Raw genomic sequence first — 18,530 nt, forward strand, 5'->3', positions numbered from 1 at the left:
AAAAATCAATTGGACTTTTCATTGTTGAATCAACGTCTAATATCTGTGCAACGTGCAAATGTTAAAATGTCTAATGAAATGTAAATAAGTTTAAGTCAGTAGTGAAATATATTGTGTGTTTGATTAAAATTTTGCACTCAATTTATGTAGAGCATAAAATGAACCATTAGTGATTTTGATATTTAAAATTAAATTAAAATTTTTATTCTTATTAATTTTCTAAGGGGGGAAGGATAATACTTTTGTTCTTTAATATTTGGATTGTAAAAAAAATTAGGGATTATTTCAGAATCTCCCCTAAGATTTCTAATAATATCACTCAGCTCCCTGGAGGTTTTTAAAATCTTACTTACCTCCCTTGAATTGGCATTTCTTCTAACATTTTAACCCCTTTGGAGGAAATACAAGAAAGATAAAACTTTTGTTCAAAAACTACCCTTATGTTATCATACTTATGAAATCTATGACAACAATAAAAAATAAAATAAGGCTAAATTTTTATAAGCTGTAAATTTCTCGATATAAATATTCATTTTAGTTGTATTGGACCAAAAGCAAAATTTATACCTTGAAAAATTTACACATATGAAGAGATTATTTTAGTTTTTAATACAACTTAAACTACATAATGAATTAAAACATATTTCCCTAAACAATTTCTTGACTTCCTTAATTATAACTTAACTGTGCACAAAATTTTTTAAAATATTAGTTACTCATCAAATCCTTCTAAGTGGTTGATCTTGATTATATTTAATTTATTCATGTCCTTTGTTATCCCACCACAACCCCAATGTAAAGAAATATAGACCATTATTAATTAGCAATTTGTTTTTTTAATTTACATTTTTTTGGTTTTAAAATTTTATTTTGTTTTGCCTTTTTGGTTAGATAGTTATTAAGAACAAGGTTAATGTTGTCAATTTGTGACCTTTGATAGAAATATTTAGTCTTGTTAAGTTGGTAAGGAAGGTAAGTGAGATTTTAAAAACTTTAGAAGAGTTGAGTGATATTATGACAAACCTTAGGGGAGGTTTTTGAAATTATCCCAAAAAATTAGTTCCTAATGTTTGAGTTATAACAAATATTGTTCACAATTCAATTTCAACCAAATTGACCCTATTGTTTCAGCCTAAGCGAATGTAACCATTAAAGTATTAGTTTTTGCCAAATTGATTGCTAATGTTGCTTAAACAATTTTATTAAACTCACAAAGATATAAAAAGTAATAGGAATTCAGAGTAATCATATATATTATTGAAAAATTATGAAGTTGTAAAAGGTACATAAATGTGAAATAAGCCTTCAATTTTGTGTTCTATTTAGTGTTTAATCTATAGGAATTTAATTGTCTTCGATTAGCCAAACTTGAATAATTTGCACTCAACATAAATTTTTGTGAAATTTGCCAAATTTGTACTTTTTTGCAGTGAATCCAGTCTTTTTGAATTTTTTATATATAGTACATTTATGAATTTTCCCAAATATTCACAACATCAGGGATTAATTTGGCTGAAATTGATTATTGTAAAGGACTACATTTGTTTCGGTCATCATATATTTGAACAACATCGCCAAAGATTGGAGACCAATTTGGTTTATATCCAAACAGCAAGAACTAAATTTTTATTTGTTTTCATTTGGTTTACAAATTACTGTATCCCAATATGTTTTCACAGGAGCACCTTGCACACACTTCATATGGAACGCTTAAAGAATAATTTGTACTTGCTCCAAAAAAAAGAAAAGAATAATTTGCTCTTAAAACATAGAGTGTGTGTATGTGAAATGTATATTTAGGCAGTGAATCCTCTCTTACAACTTTCCATATTATACTCTTGTTATACTATCTATTTGATTGACATTTGCCCTATGTAATAATGGATAAGAATCTTACTTTTAAAATATCTATTTTGGTGGGATACTTGTTACTTTAAGAAATTGTATAACATAGTATAATATAAAAATGTGTAACAAAGACCCCCAACCCGTACATTTATCAAATGTTAAAAAGTTTGTAGCTTCTAACATATTACATATATATTGGCAAAGATAATCATGCATCATCACTACTACTAAATACTAAGCCTAGTATTTAACCACTATTAGATATGCCCAGTAGCAACATGACGAGCATAATTTCCTCAAGTGAAGTCACGCACGAAGCCTAGTTTTTATATTCTGTTGCTGTGTTTTTTTTTTCCCCTAACATGTCGAATAGAGGATAGTAGGAAATGTCCAACAGGTTAGTTAACAATACTTCTCTCACACCTCTCTTCCCAATTATGCTTTGCTCGTTGAGATCGTGTAGAGCTCTTAACCATAATTTCAAGAAAAAGAAGTTATAGATAGAGATTGTTTTCAATTGATTATTTTAATTAATTATAGATTCTGATTTTGAAAAATAAGTTTTTGTGACACTTTCTTTTACTTTTGTACTTAGATTATAAATTTTTTTAATAGTTAAAAAAAGCTAAAATTTATAATCAATCAAAGAGTAGTTTTGCTGGTTCGGATTTTTCTTTATAAACTATAATCACTTTCCATAGTCAGATTTTGTAAAATTTAAAACAAATGAGAAGAATATGCTAGTAATAAGGTATAAGATAATGTTTAAGTTGAACAATAATAGAAACTGGAGGTGGCGATTATAAATTTTATGCCAACAATTGTATATTAAAAAAAATTGCCAGGTATTATAGGTATTGTTTGGGAGGCGAGTATCAAATTTCTCAAGTCCGCAAACATCCGTCAAAGAAGGATGCAAAAGAAGCAGGAAAAATGTGTTGTCTAAACACTTTGAGGTTGGATTCCAAGGACTGGTAGTAAACAAATTACTGATTTTACATTACCAAATGCAAATTCAGCCAATGTAGCTGTAAACGGCATGAAAAAATGCATCCCTAAAATTGTAATCAAGGAAAAAATACCACAGAAATTTTAGCCCCAAAATTCTATTCAAGCAATAATACCACTGAAAATTCAGTGAAAATGGAAACGCTAGATCCATTGAACATACTAAAGCCTTAATGTCACAAAATTTAATTATCTATTATGCCCTGATGTACCACAGAGTAATTGTAAAAAAAATGTAGATTGCGTGCACAGATTAGCTACATAAACTAATCGAAATGTATCTTCTAAATTAAAAGAGGCTCCAAGTGCACTCTGTCAAAATTTACGGAAAGTACATGAAGGCAACATTGTCCTGCGATAAAGGAACCTGTCATTTCAATATGGTATGTTACTGAAGAGGCATCATCAATTAAACAAGAATGTTAATAGTGCAAAAGGAAAAGCATCCCTTTATAAACGCTCATTTTCCCCACATTCGTCGTACAACTACAAACCAAATGCCAACACAACGACACAATAGGTTAAGCTTAAATAAGAAAATGACGTACAACTGCAGCACAGCAAAAAAAATTAGTAATTTGAATGGATGTCCTAGGCCAAGCGTTCAAGAATCGAGCCAACCGCTTTGCCGATGAAAGTAAATAATGTGGTTGTATAACAACATACTCTACTGCTAAGAACCTTTCCAATGCGCCAAGCTTTAATAATATATCTTGGGTCATCGAAGATGTCATTTTGTGGGACGGATAGATGGCTTGCAACAATAAATAAACATGCCCGCAACAAGGGTAATAGCACCTGCTATAAAGCCAGGTGGAAGGGAGGCTGCAGCATCAAGATATGGCAGCGGCAATGTGAACAGAAACACAGATATGGGCACTGCAAAAAGGGAAAAAATTGGTTGCACAACTGTAAATATTTTTTAAAAAAAAGGGAAAGTAATTAAGTGCCCTGGACAAGAGGATGAACTACCAAGTCATATCTGAACAAAATCTAAACAATTGTGTAAAGAAAACATTACATTGAAAAATATGAGAAAACCCCAAAAGATATCAAGCATAAGTGCGTGCTCTTTAAGCAAACATATATGATACTCATCTGGAGGTTTATACATGGGTAATAGGAAGGGAAAAGATGCATTCAGGAATCATTATCTTCTCCTGTGATTATAACACTACAGCAGGGAATAAACGCAACAAGCTCTTAATTAACTTTTTAGTGGTCTTCATTATGAGGACAAGCCACCATTCACGCAAAAGAGACCGAAGAGACAATCTGGTTGAAATTAAGGTTCATATTTGCCGATTGAATGCCCAAGAAACTAGAGATAAAACAAGAACATACAATTTGACATGGTGTGATTCAACAGAACTTTCATGCAATTGTAGTTCATAATGCCAAAACCATGTACAAATATTTATTGCATATAACGGTAAATAACCGCATGCATTCTTGTGTCCTACTATTTGTCATTCGACTAATGTAAGCTATTTCCTGATTATCAGATCAAAACAAAGCCTGCACTATTGCAACTAAATTTACGAAGTTAAATGAAATTGTCAACTTTTACATCCATTTTGCTCATCAGACTTAATTGCTTGTTCAAATCTATCTTTTGATCTGATCTTCCGTTATAATTTATCAAACACTATGGTTATTGTTTGTCCTTGTTTTATAAAATTTTGCTGCCTTTCCATCAGACAATGAAAATCCAAATCCTCTAAACCTAGCCAAATACCATAATTTCCAATGATCAGTAAGTTGAAATCCATAATCTGAAAACCATAATTCAGTCAATAGATGGATATGCACAACCTAATCCTCTCAAGCCTAGGCATTGGTAAACAAAAACCTCAGACATCAAGAAAAGTAGTCTTAAACTTCTATCTATGAATGCGCCTAAACACTTGTGGCATGCATGAAGTTGAACTAACTCCAATTGGAGCTGGGCTGCTACCACCTAGCTACTGAGGCCAGGATCCTTCTCGTACTTCATCAAAACTAGGATCGAGCTCAAAATATGGCACAAATCAACTCCTAAATTCACCTAACCCACTCTTTTGAAAGCTGCTGAAAGGGACAAGTGGCTTGAGATTCTCTAACACATTGTCTGTACTTTTCTCTCTGTAACAGAAATGAAACAGATTTATCTTTATTTTTTTTTAAATACACACAAGTAAATCTTAATAGCATCTTCTCCTGGTGTAATTGGGATTTAGATCATGAATCTCTGCCTGACAAATAAATTAACGAGCATGCCAGCATGTCTTCAATTCCATCAGCTACTTTAGAAGAAGATGGTTGACATGTACAGTGGGTTGGAGAATGATATACACTATTAGAGTATCCCAAGCTGGTCAGTCCAAAGCCAACAAGCATCCCATGGCATCGAGTATTTAGCTACAAATTCTTAGAAGCTTAAATTCATCTAATTCATTTTTGATTAGTTGATATTGTGGGAACCCAACCACAATTTTGGCTTGCATATCCTAGCAACATTGTTAAACAAAATTCACAAAACTTGGTAAACAAACAAGCTTGGTAGCTCTTTAGATCGTACTCATTGTAACAGATTTGACCGATTGCAATAAACATGACTTGCATATTGTGTCTACATCATTCAAAACATGACTTGGTTGATATCATGACGTGCATATCGTCTCAACAATGTTAAACAACTTGTGAAAACTTGTTTACAGAAAACATGACTTGGTTGAAACAATCACTTGCATTTTGTGTCAACACCATTAAACAAGTTTCAAAAACTTGGTAAATTAACTAGCTTGGTAGCTCCTTAGCTGTTACCACGCACAAGATGTTTGACTAAGACCAAAAATAATATACCTGAAACTGTGGATGCAAGACAAGATACAACTGCAGATGAGATCTTCAGGAGGTGCAATAATGATACATTGTAACCCATGTTGACAATGACAAAGAGAAGTGGCAGTAGGGGTGCACCATCACATCCTGCCATAAGTCAAAAAACAGATAAAACTAGCTATCCATTTTCTGGAGCATAATGCAATCAAGCGAAAAAAGGGAAAAGAAAAAAAGTGAAGTGAAGGAACCGAGGAGGGTTAAAAAATAGAGAGATTACAAAACGCAAACACTATGTGTCATTTTTTGAGTTGTTATTCACTTATATGCCAACTAGGTAATGCATTCGTATGTAAATCCTGTACAAATGGTTGGTTTTCTGCCCTTTAGCCTGCAAGTTTTAACATTCAATTTAGTTAATCAATAGTTGAAACACTAGAAATCAAGCTTCAGCATTTCCTACTCATCATCTTACCGATTCAATAAGAACTACTCAAATTAATTCTATCCTTCATGCTAAAATAAATGAATCAACTAAATCAGAAGCATCATGCTAATGCTCTCTCCATGCCTTGACCCAGTTTAACCATGTCCCTGCTTACAAGTTGATTTAGAGTGTCATCACCAGTAAAATAATTAAATTGACAAGGTCTTATATTGGCATTTTTTCCTCGTCCAAGGTCTGACCATGCTTTTATTTGATGGCCTCAGGTAGTATGCCAACTCGCATACATAAAAATGCACGTAAGCACAAAAACAACTTATGAACATCTAGGCATTTAGTTTGTTAATATATCATTCTATAACTAAGATCATTACAGCTAAATATTATTAAGCAACTTATCTACCAGTTTAGTTTTGGTAGATCTTTTGTAGTAATAAAAAAGTTGCAAAGTGTCGATTGAGCAAACAATTGTTAAGAAAGGTTACAGGGTGTATTCTTTGTCAAATCTAGAAAAAGTGATGAATGAAAAAATAAAAAAATGAAAAATAAAGGAAAAAGGATTATATAAAATCACGCATGTTAATTAATGCATATTGCTTTTTTTTTTTTTTTTAAGAGAGGGCCCCGGGGGGGGGGGGGGGGGGCGGGATTCTATGGTCCAAGCTCAGAGGAATCAGTTGACATCCAAATTACATATTATCTCAGTCCCACTAACCTTGCATCCCAAATGTCATTCATTCTATCTTATATGTACCGTATGTGGACAAATGGAAATTTGACTACCCAAAGACTTCTCTTAAACTCAATGCCAAACCTAAATGTGACGAAATCTTTGGGACCAAAGGAGAGGCATAAAACAAGAGCACATATTGTCTTCCTTTTCTTATTCTATCTCTTCTTTAAAAAGCTAAATCTATGCTTAGCAATATGAATTCTTCAGATAGGCTTGATGAATCATATAAAGAGAGCCAACTTTTAACAGCAGGTAATCAGGTGTTTGGTAGTTAAAAATAGTCTGTGGAAGGCAAAGGATACAAAATTTCTATCAAATCATAGGCTTGCAAATAAATAATTCATAAATCTTCTTCAACTTCAGCTTGGGCTTCAGCAGGCCCAGTGGAATTGGGTAAATTTAGTGGACTTGCCACTGGGCAAGCTTAATGTTCTCTGGACTGGGCAATAGAACTTTGGGTCAGATAAAGGAACTCTGAAAGTTAGAATTTTAGGGTCACGAACTTTTAATGTTCCTCAATTGTTTTGAGACTCTAAAGGAAAGAGTAGAATAAGAAATAAAAAAGGTATCATATGTACCATAAAGTGATCAAACTGCACATAACAGATAAAGAAACCATGAGAATACCTTCATTAAAGAAACTTTGGCACGAAAAGGTTTGTAACTGAAGAAAAGTCAGAAATTGCCGCACTATCGCCTCTCATTAAGTTTAGGACATGTAAAACACAGGAACAATAATTAATTTGATGTAATCAGTCAGTCAAGACGTGGAATTTAATAGAATTGAAGAGTCTCAGACAATATACATTGAGAATTAGGACATCCCCTCAAGTAAATGTAAGTCATTGGGAATGCAAAAGTGAGAAACAACTACAGATCTGAGACCTTCATTTGTTAATTCTAGAAACTTTGAGATACTTTGGAGAATCTCGGATAATATACACAGGTATGATCATGGATCTTGCAATTTAAAATCCAGGGGGCGGTGTGTGGGCAAGGGCATAGTGTCCAAGAATAATCAATGGTTTCATTTAAAGATTAAATTTGGAACTTCAAAATTCATCAAATAGAAGAATGGATTTCATCAAAATGTCCTGATCATTCCCAAAATTTCCAATATATTTATTAAATTTTGGAACTCTATATCTATCAACATCTTCAACAATTTAAAAAAATGTCAAATGTGTTACATTTCACTTCTAATCTTGTTTATGACGATAATGGTCGTGCATCTCTCTTGACTAACTGGCACTTTAAATTTAACCTTTAGCATCTTTTAAGGCTCGAAAATATGTAGTTGAATTACTTCATGACAAACGTAGCCCAAATAACACAAACACATACAGAGAGAGAGAGCAAGCAAGCAAGCAATATGGGAACAAGTAAATATCCATGCATGATATAAAGAGTCACAGAAAGAAGTACAAGGAGCTAGTTGAACAACAATTATAATTTAATAAAAGGTATCATATTTGTTGAGAAGGGATGCTGATAACAAGATTAAAAAAACTTACCACCTAATCCAGTGCCAATGTTCAGAAAGCAGGCTGCACCATCTTTAACATATAATGGAAGTTGATCAAATGGAATACCCCATAACTTCGACAAGAAAGGGAGAAGAAGGCAAATAAAAACTGCCTGCATAAATTATAAGAATGTTTTTACGCTTCTACTATAAATTGACAACCTTTAACAGCCCAATACATGCAAATGCTCACCTGAAATGCAGATCCAAAGGAGTTCACAACAAAGAGATCCACTGATCCTCCCTACAAGTAGTATGGAATGACTCCACTATTAGGTTATCTCAAGTTTATTGTCATACCCGCCCAAATAAACAGATTACATATGGGTGACTAACACTTACTTTCTAGAGTTTTATAATACGTCTTGCTGTTAGAGCATTAAACTGCACAAAATGACCATTTTCATTTGCCACAGAATATTTTACTTAAATAGAAGCACCCAATGCTATTATAGGGAGCGATAGAGAGAGAGAGAGAGAGACGCACCATGATATAATGTTTATTTAATAATGAATCCATACTGACAAAACTGAATATATTAACATTGACGCTTGCTAAAATAATGATTAAAAGTCAATTTCATTGTGTTGAATAATTGGATTACTGTTCAAAGAAAGTGTATAACAAGACTACAAGCACAAAAGCATTAATGCTCTCAGAGTAATTACCTTTAACCTCTTAGCAGATTCTAAAAAAATTATTTCCTACAAATAAAAACCGCAGCCTGTAAGAGAAAGGTAGACAACCATCAACATAAGGCAAGTTTAACAACCATAAAGCAAGTTATCAACCTTCAAGACTGTATCAGCAGCTTGAAACAAAAAAGAAAGAATCATCAAAAGGCTCCAAAATATACCAGCTTCCATCAAGGAACCGGCACTCGATCCACTGCAAAAGAAGGAGAAATGGGGGGGAAAACTTTTTCCATTAGTCACAGGAATAAGTTGATCAAGTAAAGTTAGGTATACATTATTACAGCATGAACAAAGCTATACTACAGAAACTGATTGCAGAGAGCAAAAGAACTACATGACTCCTCTCACTGCACATAGTATGTAATTGATACGCTAGGCTGCAAATAAATATCATTAAATAATTATAATCTTCTGAAAATTTTGAGATCAGAATCTGGTGTGTTCATATCTTAAAGTCATCCAGCTATGTCCAAAGAACTGGAAAAAAAATACATTCAGAACATCGTTTCATGTACCATTTTTCCTGGAATTCAAGCAGAGACTTAATTGTCATATAACACAAAATTCCATAAACAGTATTTCAATCATGTTGGGCAACAGAGAACTGAAAGCCCAGAAATTTGAACCAAAAGAAACATTTTTACGACAGAGTTTTCACCCTGCTCTAAAGGAATATATGTCAGTAACACTTACCATTCAAGACCGCATTTACATTTCAAAAAAGGATCTATTAAAACTTTAAACATCTACATCTTACAATTCAAGCTCCAGATGCTAAAAGGGGTTAACCAACTTTCCAGTTAACATATATTCTACAAATGGATAACCATGCTGCTTACCTTGCAACAGTTATTATCACACCAGCAGCTACAAGAGAGCACCCGAGTAATTGGTTGAATCTATATCTTCTACCAAGAAAAATGAAGGACAAGAGAAGTTGCCAGACAAGAAAGCTCTGCAAATTTATGAATGGATAATGAGGTTAGATTCCAATTTCTATGCTGCTCATATTATCAAAGACACAAGTTTCACCTTAAAATTACTTTATCAACTTTTTAATCCACTATTATGGATAATTGAAAGAATTATTGCTAATTCGCAATTTTGAGGGCAAATGATTACTGCAGGTCCCGCAAACAGCTAAAGAAAGAAACTCAAACCAATAGCTTTCACGTTTCTCAGAATCTTTTTGCAGATTTTAGATTGAGTACAGAATTAGTTACTTGTTTATTTGTCTGCAAATTCTTACACCATCTTCAATCAGTTTTAATCCATGGCTTGCCATAGGAAGACAATGAATTCAATGTTCTAAATAGGAACTGGCAACAATGAATATGGCTAGTTTACAAAGTATTTTCTCTAGGTAACACAATGGCTAAGAAATAGCATAAAATGCTCTATTTACTAATTCAGGTGTCAATAGAGCATAAGACCTAGGAAAATGAATTTCTGGAGTACAAGAAAATATTAAATGGCTAACCTGCCCACAAATATAAACAAGTCTGCCTCTAAGTGGTTCATATCAAATAAATTTACTGTATCACCTTACATCATGTATAACTGGATCAGATAACAAAAGTAACTTTAATTCTTTCTTTAATGCATGATCTCTGGCACCATGCAGTCAAATCCTGAAGCTGTCATGGATAAGCTTGATATATTTTCAGTCATAATGTAGATACTAGACAGGAAATGTGTCCTTTTAGTTGCATGATATACTTATTATTAAAAAAACAAACATGAAATGCTTGCTGTCATATTTAACATCTTACAAATGAAGCACAAAAGCGAGATAAGACATATTATGTCATTCTTTTAATTTTAAACATTTGTTCTTGGACATGCTCAAAGTTGCATTAATGAAAGTGCTTAGAGTTTTGATTGTTGCTCAAAGATGTTTGATTTACTTTCCACCAATTCACCTCTTTACTTGCCACTTTTTAACATTTCAGCTTTAACCGTGTTATATATGTTTCTGTACTTTCAAAACTCACTCCTTTTCATTGCGTATCATTACTACTTCATGTTGTCTCTGTTAGTTGACTTTGCCTTCACTAGAAGATGAAATGTGAGGACAATTAAGCAGGATAATGAATGATTGGGAGGAGGAAAATAAGAAAAATAAAAATAAAATTAACCAGAGATACAAGGTAATCATTTCACTTACTCTTTTCTTTTTCCTTTTATTTTAGTTACTACCAATCAATGAATTTACCTACACTTTAGCTTTATCGACATTCTCTTGTGACAAGCATCCAGTGGCATGGTAGGAAGCAATTCTTGTAAATTTAATATACATCAATTGGAAGGGGATAAATGTTAGGGTAAAAAGTATCTCATCAAAACTTCAGTACAAGGGGTAGGATGCAATCTACTTTTAGTACAGTAGAGAAATAATACAACAGGGGAAAGATACATTGTCAATTATATGTACCTGGGATAATATGGGAATGGCTGCCCCAGAAAGAATAGCTGTTTCAAATAAAATAAAAAGGTTCAATTAACACTTGCACATTACTGTGGCTGTTTAATCAAATGAAAGTATAGCAGAGTAAAATTGAAAACTTTCAGAAGAGCACATGAACTACAAATTCTAGCTCAGTTTACTTCACACAAATTACCAATGCTTAAAGATTAAATTTATTAAGACATACATCAAAGATTCCAACAATACAGTAAAATAAAAAGGTTCAATTAACACTTGCACATTACCATGTATGTTTAATCAAATGAAAGTATAGCAGAGTAATTGAAAACTTTCAGAAGAGCACATGAATACAAATTCCTAGCTCAGTTTACTTCACACAAATTACCAATTCTTGAAGATTAAATTTACTAAGACATACATCAAAGATTCCAACAATATGATCTAAACAAGTGTAGGAAGGCTATGTTAGATGAATTTTGCACCATAAATGTAAAAGTATATACATAGCAGAAAGCAAAATTGCAGTTTTATTTTTCTTGTTAGCAAACAATCTTCTTGTGAACTACTACTTCAAAAGACTCCAACAATGGTGCTTTACCAATGATGTAATTTTGAGAGGCGAATCATGAAATTACCCAAAAAAAAAAAAAGCTGAGGAGGAGGACTTTCGGAATTACCCCTCAAAAAGGCTTATCATAAGTACTATCACCAGAGAATTTTCTTGCCTACTGTTTTACCAGTTAAATGCACATGCTAAACAAACAACCCAGGTAGTTCAAAAAGCCAACACTTATGACCTACTTTGCCTTTAGTCCTTTGGTAGTCCACTTTGTCACTGACCGTTCAATTCAATAATCAATTACAAAGAATACAGAAACAGAGTTATTTCTACGATTCTTGATGTAGAAGTGGCATCGAATATGCTTAAAACGGAGTCATATAACATAAAACCTCGTTTGGTTAGAATTGAGCATATGATGAGATACCATATTAGCAATGTCTGCACTGTTGATCAGTGCTTCACGATTTTCTTCTTTAGTTTCTTCTTTATAAGCTGCTTGTACAAGGGTAAGTCAAAATGCTGCAGTTCTGTACTGTCAGAATCAGAAAAGAGAACAAACTGAGTCCTCAAAACATTTACAAGGTTTTAAATTTTCCAACTCGAGTCAAAACAATGGATGATGCCGTATTTTCATGGTTTCTTTTCACTACATTGTCTCACTGACTAACTAGTACAACACACCTATTAGTCAAGGAAGGAAGCAATTTAATTTCTCCAAGTAATTTCTTCGTAAGAAAAAGTAAGACTACACTCAAACAAAAGTATCTGGAGGTGAAGAGCTTTCATTAATTGATTTTACAGAGCAAATAAAATAGGAAGGAAGAAAGATACATATACAATACGTACACCATACCTCCAGCTGCCATTCCACATACAGCACCAAGAGCCTCTAGCAAACCAACAGCGAGATAAGGAGCTTTTGGTAAAGCAAGCATTTGGACTGTAACTTTACCAGCACGAAATCGGAGAAACAAAATAGAGAAGTATACAATCACATACCTGTTATGCAAATGAAACAAAGAAAGTTTAGCTGTCTAATACAAGGTCAACAATAAACAGGTTAAACATCCTTCGCAGATCATTGATTTTACAATTCTCCTAAAAATGGAGTGTGACCTAAAAATTGAAAATATACTTAACTTATGGATACATAAGAACCAGCCCTATTATCATGTTTCTTAGAACATTTAAATATCAACTGACTAGGAAAGACATACAATAACATAAGGGAAAACCAACCAGAAGGGCAGCATATGCACCAATTTACCTCAATTGAATAAGAAGATGGCTTCCATTGCCAAATTTGAGACATCCATGTGAAAATGGAACAACCTTACAAGTCAATCCACATTTCAGCTCTCTTTGGAACTTACAGAAAAGAGAGAAAAGATAATGTAGTTCCTCACTAATTGCTATACAAACTCTGAAGTGGTATCAAAATTTACATGTCCAAAGACTAGTGACAATTTTCGTACTTCTTCTGTCATCTTAACTTATTCTTTATCCTAAAATATCATAATCATCGCTCTTCTAGACTTCCATAATTTGTCTCAAACTGACCTTACTTGTAACTCTTGTTCACAAAATGGAACAGGAAAACTTTGATGTGAACAGGGCACCTACAGTATTATAGGTGAAATAAATAACATGTTAACGAGGCTCAATGTTATTCAACATATCAATCATTTGGAATAAAGGGAGGACTACTGCCATTTGTGAACTTGGAGTTTTGAGCCAACAGCATATGTAGCTTAGTAAATGGAGAAGTCCTCAATGCGATGGATGGAAAACACTAAAGATTTTCATTACTAACTTTACTTTAATATGATGAACAACCTAATTTGATAGTGGCTCTAGTTTCAAGCATGCAATAGTCCTACTCTACACCAAACCATCACCCCGTCAAACAAAACTCTATTCCTTTCTTTTAGCTGGCTATTAGTAGAACAGAAACAAGAAACTCCATTGTCAAATCTTATCGGGATTGATTCCTTGAGACTATTATGACTATATTCTAATGGTGATAGATGATACCAAGATGCTAACGGAAGTTATTTTATTATCACAATGAAGGCAAGCTTGAGAGGCTAAGACCTCAAACTCTCTCAGAAGGGAAAGCCTTACAGGAGAGACCTATCAATGGTGATGAAAAGGCAGAAAATAAGACTCAAGAATCTGATCTAAGGGGTCACTAAGAGAATCATTTGGAGCTTGAGTAGTTATGAAAAAGTTGTCTGACAATAGCATGCCATCACTAACAGAAGTAAACAATAGTATAAAGAAATTCCAATATGAAAGCTCTTTTACTCTAAGACTTGCTTGTTCAAGTAGATTATTTTCAGGATTTACCACTTATTTTTATCCTAAACGTGGCTGACAATAGTGTTGGGGCATACTGAGAGTAACTAAATTTTTTCTTAAATCCTTGTCAATGTTGAACTTTAATATCTATATCTTAAGCTGATTGGAAAGGATAAGCTAATGCAAAAGAATGACCAAGGAAGCAGGACAAGTAGAAAAATATAGAGAGACAAGTTAGGATATTGTGCTTCTAATCCAACATCGTCTGCACAGAACTGAACTAAGAGAGAAGAAATCCCGTGGTGCTGTCACCAAGTTATTGTATCATAGTCTATAACACAAAAGTAGGCATAATCCAAATATTAAAGGCTGGACATGTAATTAAAGGAAAAGCATCGCTTTTGTAATGAGTGTTCATAACTTAAAAGTTTTCTTTCCAAACCATGAAGCAAAGATGATAAAAAGACAATCTGCTAAATTTAATTACTAGAACCAGGAGAGGACTCTAACGTGATTGATCCACCTGTAGACAAACTTTCTTTCTCCTTCTGACATTTAACACTACCGAGTGCTCAGTAGACTATTCATATAAGAAAAACATATATTTACTTGTACCTGTTAAGCATGCTGAGTATGAATAGCATATGTCTCGTGTGACAATAATTTTTTTCTCAAACAATAGTTTAAGTTCTTGCACATACTGATAAAGCGAAAGGAGAAATACATTCTGCCCTAAAGGTAAAGTCAAAAAGAAAACAATCTCGATATTACAACTCACAAAGGAATGATAGTTATAATCTTTCCAAAGTTATCCACTATTATGCAGATTTCCCAAAAGTATTTCAGTTGTTTGATTTAGAAAAACCAGACAAACAAATATTTAACGTCCTCATCTTAGCATGCCATGTCATTCCAAAATAATATTAAAGGTCAGCAATATTATTTGATGCTTGAACGGCCAGAGTAATATCTATATTTGACATAGACAACCACAAACAGACATTCATACATATGCAAGTACTTGTACGTTCATATTTGTAACTGTGGATATCTTGCACTTAATTTATCAAATTAATAGATGCTTATATAGCGAAAGATTAAATGTTTAGGCTTTTGAGCTCTCAAACCAAATAGTTAGCAGATAAGCAGGCAAGTAGACCTGATATATTGGGCAACGAGGAGAAAGATTTTTTTTCTTTTTTTACCAATATTGGCTGCTAGGACATGGTTAAATTTTCAAACTAGCTGATTATGCATGGAATGTCAACTGCATCACTTGGTGGTAGAATCATGCAACAATTGAAAGTCTCTGACACTAACGTGCCTGTTCTTAACTCTAAGTGCAAGCATTTATGGCCACTAAAATATAAGTGTGTGGGAAATGACAAATTGTGATGGATGTCAACAAATTTTACTTTCACACTATTGGAATATAGTAATTGATAAAATCCCAAAAAGGAAAACCTCAGCCATATTTAATGAAGCAAAAATTAATAGTTAACAATGTAGAAAAGAGTTTCTTCCCAGGATATACAGCGAGTTGTCTTGAAGATGGATGAAACAATTTTACAATTTTCTTTCCTTCTATTCCAGACAAGTATATATCATGCTGATACACATAATGCGAACAAAACTTTAGTATACTTTTAAACTAAACTAATTGACAAAATCCCCAGAAGAAAAACCACAGCTGTATTCAGTAATCAAGCAAAAAATAACAGTCAACAAAGAAGAAAAAATTTTCTTCCTAGGATAAACAATGAGTTGCCTTGAAGGCGGATAAACAATTTTACAATTTTTTTTCACTCTATTCCACACAAGTATATATCATGCTGATACACCTAATACAAACAAAACAGAAATATACTTTTGAACTAAACCAAGCTGTAACATTAATCATCAATTCTAAAGGAAGAGAGATCATAGAAGTACCCAAAAGTGGCCAATTGAGCTAAAAAGAAGGGATACTGCTTAAGAGGAACCAAAGCAAGCTTATAGAGAACTCGATTTCCTACACCCAGCACCACTGTAGCTACAGCTGCAACCACAACTTTCACCATCCCATCCTTTTTCTCATTAGCAAACTTTTCTTCTTCCTTACTCCCCTTCTCCACCTCCTCAACTGGATAAGAACAACAACGCTTCCCATTTTTATGTATTTCACCATCAGCAGCTCCAATATCCGGTCCAGTTCCTCCACTGCCTACTGCCTCAATCACCCATTGCCTCGATGTCAGAACAATCTTACGCTGTATATAATGTTGATGAATTGTTGGGAAACGTGACAATTGGCACAGATGAATGGGAATTTGTGGAGATGAAATATGATGGGTTGCAATTGTTGACACGGCACGGCAAGCCATCAGTCGGCAACAAGCCGACATAGTGTCAATCAAAAGAGACTGGCACCTGCGTGGTTGAACCCTAAGTTTTAATGCCAATATCACACAAACAAAAAAAGTTTCTATTGCTTCGAATTTTAAATCCAATTGGAAAAAGGACACGATATGGAGACATGCATATATGGGATGCATTTGTTTAATGGGATTGAAAGGACAGAATGGTTATTTGATTCCATTTCCCATTAACTTATGGTTGGAACATGTTCATGTGGCATTAGTTGCCACTATTCATATGTTTGGAACATATTCATGTGATATTTCTGTTTGAGGTGCATTTGCTTAATGGGAATCGGAAGGACAGAATGGTTATTTGATTCCATTTCCCACTTATGTTTGGAACATATTCATGTGGTATTAGTTGCCTGTACATTGAAATGACAAACCTTTCAAAATATCCATGTCATTTAAGGTAGCATCTAAAATACTTTTCACAATTAACCCATTAGAATTTGCTATATGTGACAGCTGGGCATAAATCTTCACTCCTATTTAGGGCAAAACTTTCTCAAACAAGCTCTTTCCTCTGGGTAAACAAATTTGTCAATCGAAATGTTAAATTCCGATTATTCCCAGCAATCCTACTTCTAGATACAAAATATCCATATTGCATCCAAGTTCTTGAGAAAAAAAAACTTGGCTGTAGCACCATCAAATTCATTACACTCAACATAACTATCAAACAAATTCAAATTAAGTGCTCTCCATGCTATCAAACCAAAAACATCTAAATTCCCAATCAGATATAGCACCTTGTATATTTAACAGACGTCCCTCTTAATTCCTGAACCATGAAATTTTAGGTGCACATCTTGAACCATACAAGTAGCAGTCTTCCTGTTAAGCACGCACAACCCATTATGCCATATCACGATTGTTTCATTAGACTACTGCATGGTACATCAATTATGAATCCATAACAACTTGATTTATATCTCCAAATTGCAATTACAATAGGAACAAGAAATTCATTGCTGGCAGGTAAATAAATCTTCCTTAAATCAACTAAATAAGTATTCAAAAAATAATTAAACGAGATTAAACAAAGTTCAGAGCTGATTCATGCATTTAATTACTTTAACAAATTATATAGTTTTTGTCAAACTGAAGGACAAAGAAACTGCAGCATAACAGAACTAGCAGAAAATTGGCACCGGATATTACAACACAAAATCTCATTGGTCTAAAATTTAAAAAACTAAACAATGAGCACATTAAAGTAGCAGAAAACACGAAATTCATACATTTAAATCGATATTCCTTTTCCCTTTTACCTGTACTCCTACAATCTTAGGTCGAGTAGTTCGCATCCAGCAAAATCTGAATCTCTCAAGCAATTAAAGCTTCGCAAGTAGTTGTATATCAAATTGCAATCTCAATGCTGAAAGTTGGCTCCAAAAAGTTGTTCTTCACCCAAAAACGAAATGACAAAAAATTAGTTAGCTTCAGGAGATTAAAATTTAACACATGGAAAAAAAAAAAACAGTGCAGGGAGGTCTCACCGGCGCCGGCGGGGACTGACGGTAATCGGAGCTTGGGGCTACGGACTTGGCGCATTTCTCGCTGCCTTCTTCTCCCAAAATGGGAATCTGAATAGCTGTCGGCAATCTATGGAGTGCTGGTTGCCGTCAGCATCAATGAATGACACGTCAGAGAGCAGCCCTGAAATAATTAGCGAAGTAAATCTTGCGTAGCCACCTTGGCAACCTGGGAGCAGTTTCCAGTTGCCAATTCTTTTATACGGGCCCACCAACTCTTTTAAAAC

The 18,530-nt window shown here is 33.7% G+C and overlaps 1 protein-coding gene across 2 annotated transcripts; it reads right to left on the minus strand.

Moving 5' to 3' along the window:
- Positions 1-3,226: 3,226 nt before the first annotated feature.
- LOC113772495 (protein CLT3, chloroplastic-like) lies at positions 3,227-18,430 on the minus strand. Of its 2 annotated transcripts, none has more exons than XM_027317104.1 (12): positions 18,268-18,423; positions 18,040-18,172; positions 16,299-16,775; positions 12,919-13,064; positions 11,510-11,547; positions 9,915-10,030; positions 9,172-9,268; positions 9,049-9,084; positions 8,573-8,623; positions 8,369-8,492; positions 5,701-5,826; positions 3,227-3,735 (listed from the first exon to the last, which is right to left on the minus strand). In XM_027317104.1, the coding sequence occupies exons 3-12, from the start codon at positions 16,748-16,750 to the stop codon at positions 3,587-3,589; spliced, it is 1,335 nt and encodes a 444-aa protein (XP_027172905.1). In that variant the 5' UTR covers positions 16,751-16,775; positions 18,040-18,172; positions 18,268-18,423; the 3' UTR covers positions 3,227-3,586. The 2 variants fall into 2 exon arrangements, with proteins under 2 accessions (XP_027172905.1, XP_027172906.1); XM_027317105.1 differs by lacking the exon at positions 3,227-3,735 and adding an exon at positions 7,482-7,551 and having other exon boundaries at positions 5,740-5,826; positions 18,268-18,430.
- Positions 18,431-18,530: the final 100 nt, after the last annotated feature.

Source organism: Coffea eugenioides, chromosome 5 (genome assembly GCF_003713205.1).
Source record: "Coffea eugenioides isolate CCC68of chromosome 5, Ceug_1.0, whole genome shotgun sequence".
NCBI classification, from domain to species: domain Eukaryota; kingdom Viridiplantae; phylum Streptophyta; class Magnoliopsida; order Gentianales; family Rubiaceae; genus Coffea; species Coffea eugenioides.

Coding starts and splice junctions, on each gene's coding strand:
- LOC113772495 (XM_027317104.1), bottom strand. CDS start 16,750: ATGTCGGCTTGTTGCCGACTGATGGCTTGCCGTGCCGTGTCAACAATT. Junction 13,065..16,298: donor GCTCAATTGGCCACTTTTGG/GTACTTCTATGA, acceptor TTTGCATAACAG/GTATGTGATTGTATACTTCT. Junction 8,493..8,572: donor CCTTTGGATCTGCATTTCAG/GTGAGCATTTGC, acceptor TAATTTATGCAG/GCAGTTTTTATTTGCCTTCT.